Raw genomic sequence first — 14,210 nt, 5'->3', positions numbered from 1 at the left:
CTCAGCACCTTTCCTTGTGCAACGTTGTGAGCTCTTCACTCATGCCTCCTTTTCAGATGTAATTGTTGTCTTTGTTAATTAATACTTGAAGTCATTATACATTATTATTATTTCAGAGTACCTGGCTACCTGTGTACATTCATATTATTTTAGTTTATTTGCAAATGTCCAGGTTAAAAAAACGTATGTATTCAGATTGTAAATACCCTTATTGTCTTGTTCACGACTGTAATCCATTTCTTTGATAGATGAAGATGAGGATGGTGATCGGATTACTGTCAGAAGCGACGAAGAAATGAAAGCCATGCTATCCTATGTAGGTACAGTGTAACTTGCTGGTGTTTTCCATCTTTATTGCTTTCTGTTCATGTATTTTTGCCTGTGTCAAAGTATTAATGTAAGCTGCAGCACTCTGTAATGTTCCTGTATTAAGTGTAGGTGTTTAAAAACTGTATCACACCAGATATATGGTCATGCTTGACTTTTTAAAAAAAGACTTGTACACTTACTGATCATATCATAAACATTAAGAATAATGCATCTTAATGACTTTTGCATTAGGTATAGTGCAGGCTAAATGGACTATCAATTTCTTGTATTTTTTATGCAGTACTTAAAGTAACGGCTCATTAAAAATGAACCCCTGGGCTCTAAAAATTTTTCAAAATCTACTTTCATCTGGAGACTGTTTCACCCCTCCTAACAGAAGAGTTTCATTGTAGCTGCAGGCTCAATATTCATAGAGGATTTAAAGATGTACTTTCTGTTTTTTAGTATGAGATATGCGTGTATCTGTCTGTGTCTTAATACACATTTATCTATGAAAAATCTCTGTCTACAGATACCTATAAATACAAAAGCAGTCTATGGAAATGAAGTATGCAGTTCTTTATTGAAACAAAATAATCTGCATGTAGCTTAAATGTATGTTTCATGTTGCAGATGTAGGTGAAAAAATCACTTAACTTCTCTTTCAAATGAAATGGGCATCAAGAAGATAACAAATGGATATTTTCTAAGTCAAATGGAGTGCTAGTTCCTTACAAAGGGCACTTCTGATCATGTTAATTGACTTAACTTTGAATGTAGCAGAACTAAGCCCTGTTTGGTACCATCCACAGGTGCTTTTGGTGGGATGTAATGACTTGGTTCAGGTTAGTCCTCCTCACCAGTCCTCTGCTGTAGAGCACGGATGCTTCCATAGTGAGATTCTCATCCTTTTGTGTCTGCAGAGAGCACACATATTCTTAGGGGAGTTGTTGAAGAAGCCTCTTTCCTATGTGATTTTTTTATTTCCAGAGGAGATGAGACCATTGTGTTACAGGTTGGATATTGAGGAGTGCTAAGACAGCCATGTGAAAGGCAGGAAGAAAAACCTTGCTCCAGCCAAGGGGATTTTGTGCTTGCTTTTTTTTTTTGTTGTTGGTTTCATACAACTAGATCACCAGTGATGCTTCTCCACTGGAATTCTTTGTATTTATCGCTGTTCCATATGAAGTGTCTGTCACTTCTGCTGTTAAACTGGAAAACTTGAATTTTCCTGGCACCGTCTTACGATTAATCATGCCTCTGTAAGGTCATCTTTTTGCTATGCTTCCAAGCTTACTGTTAAAGTTTCAGTACATTAGAGTTATGATTGCTCAACTCTCTGCTTTCCCTTAAAAATTATGGGATGTCTGTAAATGACTTCTTTCCACTTCAGCAGCTTTTCTTCTCTGAAAATTTTCCTGTCAGTTTAAAACTAGTTGGTTACTTCACTGCCATGTAGATGGCTCAACCTTCTGGCTTTGTATAGCAGTCACGTTGGGATATATTTATAGGAAAACAAATCTGAGCTTCCTAGATAAGGAATGCAATGTGCTCAGGAAGGTGTTTTAGGCTGGGAGGACATAGCCAGGTGGCTCAGCACCAAACACCTCAGCTGCCCAGGTGCTTCTGAACCTGCTCGTTCTGCAGCGAGGCATTTGTAGCGTCTCACAGGTGAGACACTTGCAGTCCTTACTCACCATTTGTAGTCTTTAAGGCTGTAAATGTTGTGGGCTTGAGGTGCTGGAGCCCACCTCTTCAGGTGATAATGTGCTGTGGGCCTGCGGTGAGTGTCTGGGGAACTGAGCAGCTGCTGAAATGTTCCTGGAAATCTTGGCATGGAGCAGTCTGCCTCCAGTCCTGCTAGTACTCCACACAATGAAAATCAAGGATTTTCTTTCAGGTTAAGAATGACAAAATAATTCTTTGGGATCACAGATCTGTTCCACACAGGCATGATGTTGTAAGTGGCAAAGCTGTCCTGAACCGTGCACAACCTTTTGTCTTTGGCTTCTTTGGTTTCAGAAGTTGACAGTAAGAGCAATTTCAGGCAGTTCTGAAATTACTTCAGAGTAAATATCTTGTATTATGGCTATGCAAATGTTTTGGAGTGGTAAATAAAGTTATTTTGCTGTTGTGCAGTGCGGTTAATTACAGACGGGCGTTGAGCACAAGTGGAGTTGCACTTTAGCTGTTGACTTGGATCAGTATAAAAAGGCAGTAATTTTTTTGACAGCCACTGATTGGAAAGTTGCTTGCAGCTTTCTGAAAGCAAGGGGTACATGCTCTGGATCAATAACTGGCAAATTTTCCATTAAAAAGAATACCTGAACAATGTTCCAAATAGCCACTGGCATCTTAATTTTCCATGGAAACCTCAAATGCTCATATGTGGAGGACAAGTCATTTTCAGACAATTTTTCCAGACTACTTGTTAACAGTTATTGCTGTCCCAAAAGGTTGACAGCTTACATGATTGATATTTCATTTACTTGTCATCATTGTTTGAGTAATGGAGAGGGCCACACTTTTTTCTCTCCATTTTTTTTTTTTTTGGTAAGAAACACAGCCTTGTGTATGTCTATTTTAGTTTATTTTTCTGGAAAGTATGTAATATTTGTTTATACTGTATGTATATGTCTTGAGGTCATAGAATGCCAGTAGTAAAGTGGCAGCAAAGAAAAGTTTGGTTTTTTTTTGTTTGTTTTTTTCTTCAGCAGTTTTGTCCCCAGTGGAGCAGGAGATCCTTTCACAGCTCCGTAACTGTGAGGTGCTGGTGACACATCTTTGTGAGGATGTGTGGGGGTGTGGGAGAGGGGTTGGCTTGTTATTTGTGACACCCCCCAATATAAAATAAGGCTGTGGGGCAGTCCTGACTCCTAAAAAGCCTCTTAATTAATATCTTTGCTCTTCGTGAACATATTGAGAGCACATGTCAGGGGGTTATTTAAGATGTGGATTTGTTTGTGTACACACTAATATGAACGAGATACCTCCCTCAAAAATCTTGTGATGAGATTTTTATAAGGGAAGTGCTTTTAGCAGCAGGCATTGCACTAAATGTACACACAGGAGGTGGAGCTAGACCGATCCTTATGCCCTCAGCAATTTTCTTCAAAATTCTTATTTTACAAAAGGAAATTTCTTCTTATTACTTGACGTGAATAAAACAAGCTAAAAAACAAATACTGAAAAATGTATTTGTGCCAAGCCAGTGGTCTGTTGTAACAGGTTAGGGTCTTTGCATTGTAATGGGAATTGTAAATGAGGTTCTGCACAGAAACTGACTTTGGTGCCCATGTAAAATCTACTTACCATAGTTCACATGCTTAATCCCATTATAAAAGGATGAAAGACATTTTGTAACATTAAGCAGTTAATACACTTTGTATTTTTTAAGTTGTGTAAATATGTTAAAAAAAAAAAAAGCTTGTGTTATGGGAAATGGTTGGTGTGAATGAAATACATGTGCTCGATTCCGTAGAGACAATTTTTTTTCTGTTGACATCCAGTCTTGCCAATTTGAGTAACAGTATCACAAGAAGGCTGGTAACAGGGACATTCTGAAGTCTTAGACCACACTCAGCTGGTGAGAATTAGCATGAAAGTCAGTGGAGCTACACTGATTTATGCCATGAAGATCTGGCCCACAGCCAGCGTGTTTGCTTCAAAGATGCTTGGTGATTGCAGAAGAAATGTGCTTTGTGATGTGTTTTCAACACTTAACACATCGTGGTGAGAGATGTGTGGGTTATAGACAGTAAACTCGTAGCAGGGTCCATCTCCTGCCCTGGCGCTGTTCTGGTGGTTCTGTTAAAAGTCCTCTCTGGTGAGCGCTCGCTGCTCCTCAAGGAGGAGGCTTGATACTAAAGGCTTTAATAAGGATTCCTTCTTATTTAATCCAAATGTTTATCTCGTCACTAAATGCCAGTGTTCGTCCTCATGCCACGTTAGATTTTTTTCTGCCTTCCTGAGCCTTGATGTTCTCAGATGCTTTGGTATCACGTTTTGACCATTCTTAGCCTTTCTTTATCAAAGCACTTTACCTGCAGATTGCTCCTTGCAGTCCCTGTAGAGCCCAAGTGCTGTAGTCCTGCATCTACCAATGTCTGCTCTGGCTTTCTAGCACCACTGCTCTCTGTACCCTACCATGCATTAAATGTGTACAGTAAGGGAATGCACAACTTCTCTGCTTATGTGGCCCCAGCCGCCCTGGTTATGCTTCAGCGTTGCAAATTCTTGGATAGCATCCAGGTTCCTTTCTCCCTTGGAGTTTTCTTAATTGCGCTTTTTTTTTGGACTATATTTACAGTGTTTCTTTGTTCCTGCATTTGCCTAGTTTTCCCAGCTTTTCCAGGTGTGACAACTGCTGCGTCTGCTGCAAATGTTTCATTTGCTCAGTCTTCCGAATCACTCCCAGGTTTCAGGTGAGCCTGAGACTTGCACAGTTGGGCCAGGAACAGATCCCTGTGCTTGCATCAGTACCATGCAGGTTATCGCTGCCCTTGGTTATGTCCCTCCCGTGCCGCTTGATTGTGTGAGCGTTGCAAGTGGTAAGAAAGTGTTGTAAAGGCTGATACGTGTGATGGCATTAAAAAAAAAAAAGAAGAGGGTGGTGGAGAAGAAGTACAGTGAATTAAACAATCCATAAGTGCACTTACTACTATTCATACGTTACTGAGTAATCTCTTTCTTTAATCTCTTTGCAGTATTACTCCACTGTAATGGAACAGCAAGTAAATGGACAGTTAATAGAGCCTCTGCAGATATATCCAAGAGGTAATGCTTAACAAATTCTAATCAACAATGATTATATCAGTAAACTGTTTCATCAACAGTTATGTTTTTGGGAGGTTTAAATGCACATAACATGATGTTTACCTCTTAATTTGGATAGAAGAATTCATTATTGTGGGGAGTGTAGCGAAAACTACATTTATTGCATATAAAATAGCTAATTTACTGGAGTAAATTAGACTAACAAGATTCAGTTTGCATAGTACATATTTACGTACATTTAAGAAACTCATTGGTGATGGTTCTGCATGTATTCAAACCAAAGCAGATGAATAACTTAAATTTTGGATACTTAGACTGGGTTTTTAAAATATATACTTTGATATGTTAATATATTTAATCATCCAGACAGACTTGGGAAATGTGACTGTCACTGTTCGTTTTGCAAATGGGAGCATCCATCACAGAAGCTCTGTGTGTGGCGTATTTTATTTGAGATTTGGGTATTTAGCGGTGGTATCAAAATGATCACAAGGACTTTAATAGTTCTGCTGACCAGGGAAGATGTAATCAATTATGTGGGCTGAGGCGATTGAAAAATAGGTCATCTGCATCCTGAGCAAAAATCTGTAGGCAGCTAGTTAGGTTTCTGGGTATGCGCCGCTCTCTCTCAAATCAAATAATGGTTTAAAAAAAAAAAAGAAAAAAAAGGCTAATACATTACATAATTCCACTGATTCATTCAGACGCTCTCAGTAACCAGTCTTTGAATCTGATTCTTAATTGATGAAACAGATAAGGTTTAAATTCTCCAAGTAAATCTCCCAGCAATAAATTAATTGAAATAATTAAAATTTAAACTCCTCTCACTTAACTGATATTATACAAATAATCATACTTTGAGTTTCCCAATTAAACATTCTAGGCTTCCATTACTTACAACTCTCTGAAGTTTGAATTGGGCAATTAACCAACAGGCTTCTCAAACACATGCTAATAAGGTCTCCAAAGGAGGCTGGGTTTCCTGGCCCTTCAGCAGGCTCCTGTGGAAAAGAGACTCGTGCAAGGGGAGCACGAAGGTTTTTAGGTTCAGGTTTTTAGGCTCTAGGGTCTGATAGAGGGGGGCACCTGGCTCTGAGGGCTGCAGGACAAAGCAGTTGGAGGAAGTTTTGGGAGACAAGTACAAGGGCAGCTGTAAGAGGGAGGCTGCCTTCTGTCCTGCTGCCCCAGGCTGAGGTGCGAGGGTCTCAGCCTTCCTCCTGAACCCATCTCTTTCTGTAGATGGATGTTTTATTTATTAGTGACCAACACGGTGTCTAAAAACACCACCACTTGCAAGAAATAAAATGCTAGGCGTTCGCGTAGACCCAAGTAGGTGGGGAACCCTTCGTGGGAATGCAGAGCAGTTGGGTGTCTGCCCTTCAGCAGGCAGTTCTAGCAAGTTGTGCCAGGAGATGCTCTGAGGTTACAAATGAGGTTTAACCTTCTTTTGGATTCTCCCTTGGGGGTAACTGGCTCATTCCTGGAGAACCAAGCAAGTGGACTCCTGTTCCTGCTGCTGGTTCCTTTTCTATTTGTTTTACATCCAAAGATAATTATTTTTTGTATAGATTCAGAATTCATCTCCATGCTGATGAGGATATGATTCCCACTTACTCTCCCAGCTTATTCACCACTGGCTCATCTATGCACCTCTCCTCACAGGTAGCTTGCTGCTTGCTTCTCTGAGTTGCTGTTTCACCTTTCCAAATCACCTTCCTAAAACACCTCATCTTCCTGTTTCTAGGTTAAAGCTTTAAAGCTGCCCTGCACTCCCCTCATATCCAGGCTACCTCTTAAGTTCTGCTGCTGCTGTTCTGCAAATTGAACAAAACGTGCTTCCCTGCATCTTTTTTCTTTTCAAATCTGTCTTCTGGCATTTGAAGTTCTAGTCCTGCCTGAATAATGAACACCCCAAATTTTGTTAGCACAGCTGCTTTTCTTTCATGCCTGTTTGGCTGTGCCTCTCCATATACTGCAGTTTGAAGCCTCATCAGTAACATGCAGCTTTTTTGCCCGTTTTTTTTTTTTTTTTTCCAGCCTGCTCTGCCTTTGGGTCCTTTTTCCCTCTCTGTCTGCCTCTGACTTCTGAGGGAGCCTCCCAGTTGCTGCCTCCAGTCAGTTTCCAAAAACTCATGTGTCCCACACTGCCTGCTGGCAGTAAATGCCCATGTGCCATTCCGTGTTATCTTGGCTGTGCTGCACCCATATACTATTTTTAAGCTCTTTGAAGGGGGAAAACTGTTATTTAGTCTTAAAAAAAAAAAAAAAAGAAAAGAAAAGAAAAAGCTTGTTGCTATCAAAACAGTAAGAGCCAGAGTTCTTTTTTATACTGAAACGTGTATGCATGTACACGAACACACATGGAGTACTGTGTATATATACACACTATATAATACTACACATGATATGTCACTTAGAAAAAAATAGTATGCCTATGTGTATTTTAGAATAGTGTATTATTTTCTGGTTGGTGGTTTATCTTTTTTTTTTTTCCTCTGCCCATGGTATCATAATATTTTTCTTCTTTAAGATGCACATGGTAATTTCTAATGTCATTTAAAGGCACGTGGCCTGGCTTGGCCCTAACTGATGTGTTTAATAACTATCATCTGTGTCCTTCTGACTAATAAATAGTTCTGTTTCCTGCTGTCAAAAATTGAAGTGAAATGCTTGTGCATCAGAGAAAGAGAAAAATCAAATTCATCCCTCCTCAGACAATCAATCAAAAGTGACAGGCCCTTTAACATACAATTTGTAGGGCACTGTAGTTTTAAAATGGGAACTGTCTGTAACATGTAGCTAGAAGCCTTTGTGGCTTTAACATTTGACAAAAGCACATCCACCAAAAGGAAAAACAAGGCAATATATAGTTCCAGAGACTTTAAGAAAATACTTCCTCCTCGAGCAGCGTGTACCTCTGTAAACCCAGACATCTCAGTAAGATGTCACATTTATGCATCTGTGGCCAAAATGTGGCGTTTCACATTGCTTTCATCCAGTATTTGGTTTCTTGAGACTCACTGCTGTTGCCCCTGACATGTTTTTTCCACGTTTAAACCAAGCTGTCTGTGTTTGACAACGTGACTAATTTATGACTTGTGGCAGCTTGATTCTTTTAAAATACATCTTGCAAATATTTCTGTTAAATGACAGAAAAAATACAGCGTGTAAAAATACAGTGACATAAGATATTGATTTTAATTTGAATTACAAAAAGAATCTGATAATTTAAGCCAACAGTTCTTTCGATTTTCATGTGTTTTAAGCAGAAATTAGAATTTATATTACATGGTGTCAGAAAGCTCTTAGCATTTATAAATGCTCACTCCTGCAAGTTAAAAATCCTGGTTCATAATTCCCACTCTGGGTCTTGTGAGGCACTTTTCAATCATTTCTCTCTGCTAATTTTGGTGTCACCCTCATTTCTTTTTAAAAGATTCATTTTGAGCAAATTTGTAAATGGCCCTGATGTGTTCTACAATTTAGTCAATTACTGTTTCAGCCTGCAAGCCTCCTGGGAAACGGAACATACATGGCCTGAAGGTACGAATTTCAATAATTGTTTCAGTAAAGTTAGATGGATTTGTAATGCTGTGTTCCACTTATTGAAATGTCAAATAAAACTGCACTTTCTTGAGCTCTGACAAGCAGAATTTTTTTTTTGTGAGGGTGGGAGAAAGATTCATCTGCTGGGTGTTGGCAGCAATATCTATATATACAATTTTAATAAAAATGGAATTGTGCTGTGTTTTTTTTTTAACCACTGTTAATAAGGTTCTTAAATTTTAACATTCAGTTTATCAACTAATGTCTGTTCAAAGTTTAAAAAACAAATACCACGTTCACTTGTGTTCAGTAATTTTTGAACCCACTGCAGTGATGTTCTTTTAGGATGTTTGCTTCATTCAGGTATATTTGCTGCTTCTCTAATCATACCCATTCTGAAATGCAGAACACTGCTAATATATTAAATGATTGCTTGGTTTTTAAATTGAGAATAAATGGTAGGAAGACCATCTCTTTCTTTATCTGTATTATTTAACTAAGCGTTTAATATGTAAGGATATTGTATTGTAGCCCATGAATTATATAGCCTGCTAACCTACATACAGGCAAGACCTCAACCATCGGCATGCCTAGCAACAAGCTAATTAACCTTCATAGCGAAATGAGAAATTCATGGCAAATTACAGGTTAATTAGAATAGTGTCCTCTGAACACAAACGACTGATAAAGATTCTTTCCCTGCCTGCAGGTAAATACGCGAGCAGGGTCTGCTAATAATAGCAGTTCGGCGGTCTCGGATTCCCTTCCAAGCAATAGGTAAGAGTCAAGAACGGGAGCATATGTTTTGTTTTGTTTTCTTTTATTAAAACAAAATGGAACCTTGTGTGCAGTAGTTACCAGCGGTAAGCTTGGTGTTGAATAACTTTCTCAATATGACTACTGGGTACGCCGAAGAGAAGTGGGGAAGACGAAATTACCTTGATTCATGGATCTTGTTAGACTCATATTGCTGGTTGTTCAGGAGAAGGATTTTCTGCCAAAAGAAATATGTCTGTGCTGGGTATTTCAGATGGCTTTGTCCTTTGTAAAAAGCATTGAAATACTGTTTACGGGTGAGCTAATTTGTTTTAATTGATCTCATAATCACTGTGTATGGCAAGGTCTGTATTTTCAGGTCTTCATTGCTTATCTCATTAGGAATCCTTGATTTTAACATTTCTTACCCAGTTCAGTAGGTTTATTATAGGAGGGTCAGATTTTATTTTTTTAAATCTAAACAGTTTAGGTGCCCTTTTTCATATAGTTTCAGTAAAGTTTTCGAGTCCGTCTCCCTTATTTTTCTTTTCAGATTACAGTCCTGATTTCAAAACCCATATTAAGGTCTTAGAATGCGAGAGAACTCTTTCTTTTTTCCAGAGATCTGTTAGTAAATACTAGAGCATAAACTGACTTTTATTACATGAATTACAGGAAGGTGTTATATTCAATATTGATGTTTAAAATGTATACACATAATTTTTTAAAAAAGGCACAAAAATGTGTAATCTTAAAAGGAAATAAGGAAAGTCTGTCTCCATCTTCATACAAGAGCATATTTGAAATGTGGGAATAGAAACCTCCAGAGGGTCCCTTCCAACCTAAATTATTCTACGATTCTAATCAGCATACGCAGAGTAATACCACGTTTAGCTGTGCTTCAGCATGCCGCTCCCTTTTGTCTCTCAGACCATTTTGAGAAAACCTGACAGAGATGAACATGATCAAAGAGGCATTTGTAGTGCATGAAGGGTGCCCAGTTGGTGAGGTGGCGGCGGTGCCGCACGAATCCTGTTCGCGCAGGGATGGGGGGGGTCACGGCGTGCAGCCTGGCTCTGTTACCACTCAGACCACTTCTGGTGTCCTGCTTGGTGGCTTTACTAACTGGAGATAAAAGAAAAAGCCGGCACCAAGTGGAGAAATCTCCTCTGGCAAAGCTTGGCCCCGGTCCCTAGAGGCAGGTTCGCTGCGCGTTGCAGCGGCGAAGATCCTAGCAGAGGGTAGGAATGGCTTTGTGCAGTCCTTCTCCCTGTCTGCTGTACCACTGAACTAAATAAAGCTCCTTTCTGTCACTGCTGTGCTTTGGCTTTCAGTACTTCCTGTACTTTGAGCTTGTTCTGAAAGTGCGTTGAAAATGAGGCTTCTAGAAGATTCTTGTCACCTTACGTGGTGGTTAATTGCCATTCCTTTTCCGAAACCTTCTGCGCTACGAGTTTTGTTTTTGAAGTAATTGAAAGTCTCTCTTTGTTTCATGTTCACAAATTGTTAGTCATGAAAGATGACAAGATCAACTTATGTTTCCTTGGAAAACTTAATTTTTCTTTAAAGTAGTCGTGGGAACAAGAGGCCTATTAAAGAACAAAGCCAGCAAATACGAAATCTGTGTTTTCAGAGTTCTTGTTAATAATGATCTGTGATCAAGACACGTGTGTGTGCCTTTCAAGAATATATTATTTTGTACTTTTCTAAAAAAAAAAAAAAAAAAAATTAGTAATAAGAGCAGAATGCCTCTTTGAGATAAGTTTTGCAGAGATGCTGCTCCCCAGGCAGTTTGCTCTGTTGAATTCATGGGAAAGGGAGTTTGTCAGGAACGGAGGTGAGGTGGTATTTCGGGAGTGGGCAGATGTAGTTTAAAGCCATTACTAATTTTACTTAGCAAACACACCAGGCTGAAAAAGAACGGGGGCTGCAACAGCCACTTGACCTGGAAGGGATTCGCATACGATCTGGACTCATCCCCCTTCAATTCGGTAGCGAGGCATCGTCAACAGTGCTCCCTTCTGCTGAAGTTTTATAGAAATTGTGGAGGGATGCTGCCTTTGTGGGTTTTGAAACAAGATAAGACACCTGAAAGCTAGTTGTGAACCCTACTCTTTCTGTAGTTTTTGAAGCATCTGGCCCAGCAGGTGTTTTTTTGTTTTTGGTTTTGAACTGACAAACAATAGGTTGTATCTTGAAGGATAATATCATTACGCACCTAAAAATGCTAGTTTGTAAAGGTGTAAAATATATTGATTCTCTCAAATATTCTTGCTTTTCCATTTCTCCAGTGGACAATGTAAGGAGTGGCTATACTGAACATCACTCAGCATTGCTAAAGTTAAATCTGCTCAGAATATGCAACTGTGGGCTTAACCTGATGGTTTGTTGTTCAGTATGGCTTTGCTTCATTTTATAGAGTGAAATGGCACAGTCATTAAAAATAATTGCCTCTTATTTTTTGCAGCTTGAAAAAGTCTTCTGCGGAGCTGAAGAAAATACTTGCAAATGGCCAGGTAGGTGCAGTGAATTGGGTTTTGGCTACATGCACGTCTTGTTACTGCCTGGTACCGCAGTGACTGGCATACCACAAACAGATGGAGAGATGCTTACTGCTCACTTAGTTGTAATGTGTTCTTTTAATACAGAACTGGAGAGACCATGAAAACCTTCATGATATGAATGAGTTATGTGTCCTGATTTACTTTGATTGGCATAGCAATTTGCTTCCCATTTCTCAAAACGTGCTAATCAGATTTAGCTCCAAATAGATTGAAGTACCTCACACATGTTGCGCTGCTGCCACAATTTCAGGGAAGAAAGTTAATCAATTTTGAATAACTAAGTCAACTGCTCCGCTAGAATGACCTTCGTGTTTTTAGGGCAGTAGATACTTAAATATTTAGCAGGTTCTTGTGAGGAACTGCTCTGCGCTATTTGCAACACCCTTATGCTGTAGCTTCTTTAAAAAGCAGAAGAAAACCTACAAGCCTAAAAATAACAACAAAAAACAAAACTCTAGAAAGCTGCCTTGTTACTTTCTCATCCTGCTCCAGGCATTCAGATTCTGGCACCAGAAGTGAAAGGTTTAATGTAAAAGTTGATGGACAAGTGGATGTCCTGAACAAACGGAGCAGTCATTCCTTACTCATTTTGAACTGAGCATCTGGGCAGGCTCACAGTATTATAATGACTTTAAATATACACCATTAAATTAAACTACCTTAGAAGAATTCCAGATTCTTCAGTAGCAACATAAATATATTTTAATGTTTGTCATAGTGAAAGCCCTTTGATAGCCTTGGAGGCAGGCACCTGTCCGTTGCGATCAAGCTTGCCTATTAGGCTCTATTGACTGAGACATCTGTGTCACTGCAAATAAAAGACTCTTATTGATTTTCTTAACTGCTGTTCACTTCCCCTCCATGTTTCGAAGGCTGAAATCTTAATTATCTCAGATGCGTATTCAGTGCCTTCACACAATGACCTCTCCAAGCCTCATTGGCATTTCATGAATCAAGTAGTTGTAGTTGAGCGTGTCAAGAAGATAAAGGCTGGTCTTCATGCTTGTCCTTCAGTATCACCTGTAACATTGTGGTCTAATAGATGAGAGTGCCCCTTTAAAATGTGAATCTAACAGCCCAGGATTGCAACCTTGCCTATTTGGCACTGAATCCTTTGAATACAGCTTGGAAATGTATTTTTAAGCTTGTCAGCATTCCTTACGTGCAGACAGAGTTTAATATTTACAGATCATTACTGGGTAGATTTGTTAATGTTTCAAAATTATAGCTAAAGAATTTAATTCAGTGGATAATTTAAAATTACATAAGTAGCAGTAGCATGCTCTGAAGTTTTAAAATTAAATGTGATAGTTACTCCAATATTCCCCTTTGAATTATTATTTTTTTAAAGTAGAATTCCTGAACATGAGTAAAAGCCGTTTTTTTGTGATTGTGTCTGTAGGATGAATTGGGCGTTTTATTTGTTCTAAGCAATAGAAATGAGTATTTGGTGTGCCCTGCCATAGTCTGTTACAGGTTTCTTCCTGTGTAGAATTTTAGAAGGATATGAAAGAACCAAAAATCGTACATAAAAAGTTGGTTAAACACAACGAAAATTCAGAATAAGTTTTAATACTAACTTTTATTTATCCTGCTCTTATGAGTTACAATACTACTTTCTGTCAAGAGAAAATGCATTTTGTTCTGCAAAATCTGGGCATAGATCCATAAGTGGAAATAGGTTGCTAGTTGTACCTTTAACTTTTCCTCCTGTTGGGGGATTAAGTCACACTTATCATTACTTAAATATGGGCTGGTCTATTATTTTTTATTATTTTTGGCAGTACATGCTTTCAGGCATTCATAATGATATCCCTCTAGTAGTTTCCATTTAGGTTTAATAAGGAATTCATATTAATCATTAAAAGAAGGGGACATGATTCTTCAAGATAATCAAATATTGACAGGTTAGAAATAGCTTTCTGCCTAGGTTCATTGATATAGGTGATGTGATATAAATATTTATTTCTTTTCTGTCACTCAGAGTAAATGCCACCAATTGATTCAGCATTGATATAGTGTCAACAGTTCATAAGAAACATTTGACTGGCTTGTGTTTTCCGATTAGTCTCTGCTCTATAAAGTGGGATTTACTAAATCTCTTCAATTGTCTGCTCATAGAGTGTGACTGCTTTCTGAAACCATTATTGCTTCGATTCGTAAAGCAAAGGTATGGCTGTAGGAGTTTGCATCTGTCAGGCCTCTACATATAAAATAAGGATTAATTGAGCATTTTCTTTTTAATGATTTACAAGAGAT

The 14,210-nt window shown here is 38.7% G+C and overlaps 1 protein-coding gene across 3 annotated transcripts in view; it reads left to right on the top strand.

Moving 5' to 3' along the window:
- The window catches only part of MAP2K5 (mitogen-activated protein kinase kinase 5), a 125,774-nt gene that overhangs the window by 10,080 nt on the left and 101,484 nt on the right, over positions 1 to 14,210 (top strand). For all 3 annotated transcript variants that reach the window (XM_068695374.1, XM_068695376.1, XM_068695375.1), the window contains exons 3-7: positions 249 to 316; positions 5,016 to 5,085; positions 8,588 to 8,628; positions 9,341 to 9,408; positions 11,855 to 11,903. In XM_068695374.1, the coding sequence (XP_068551475.1) occupies positions 249 to 316; positions 5,016 to 5,085; positions 8,588 to 8,628; positions 9,341 to 9,408; positions 11,855 to 11,903 (296 nt within the window). The remainder of the gene's footprint in view (positions 1 to 248; positions 317 to 5,015; positions 5,086 to 8,587; positions 8,629 to 9,340; positions 9,409 to 11,854; positions 11,904 to 14,210) is intronic.

This window comes from Anas acuta, chromosome 12 (genome assembly GCF_963932015.1).
Source record: "Anas acuta chromosome 12, bAnaAcu1.1, whole genome shotgun sequence".
Taxonomy (NCBI): Eukaryota; Metazoa; Chordata; class Aves; order Anseriformes; family Anatidae; genus Anas; species Anas acuta.
This window is presented reverse-complemented; position numbering and strand designations above follow the sequence as displayed.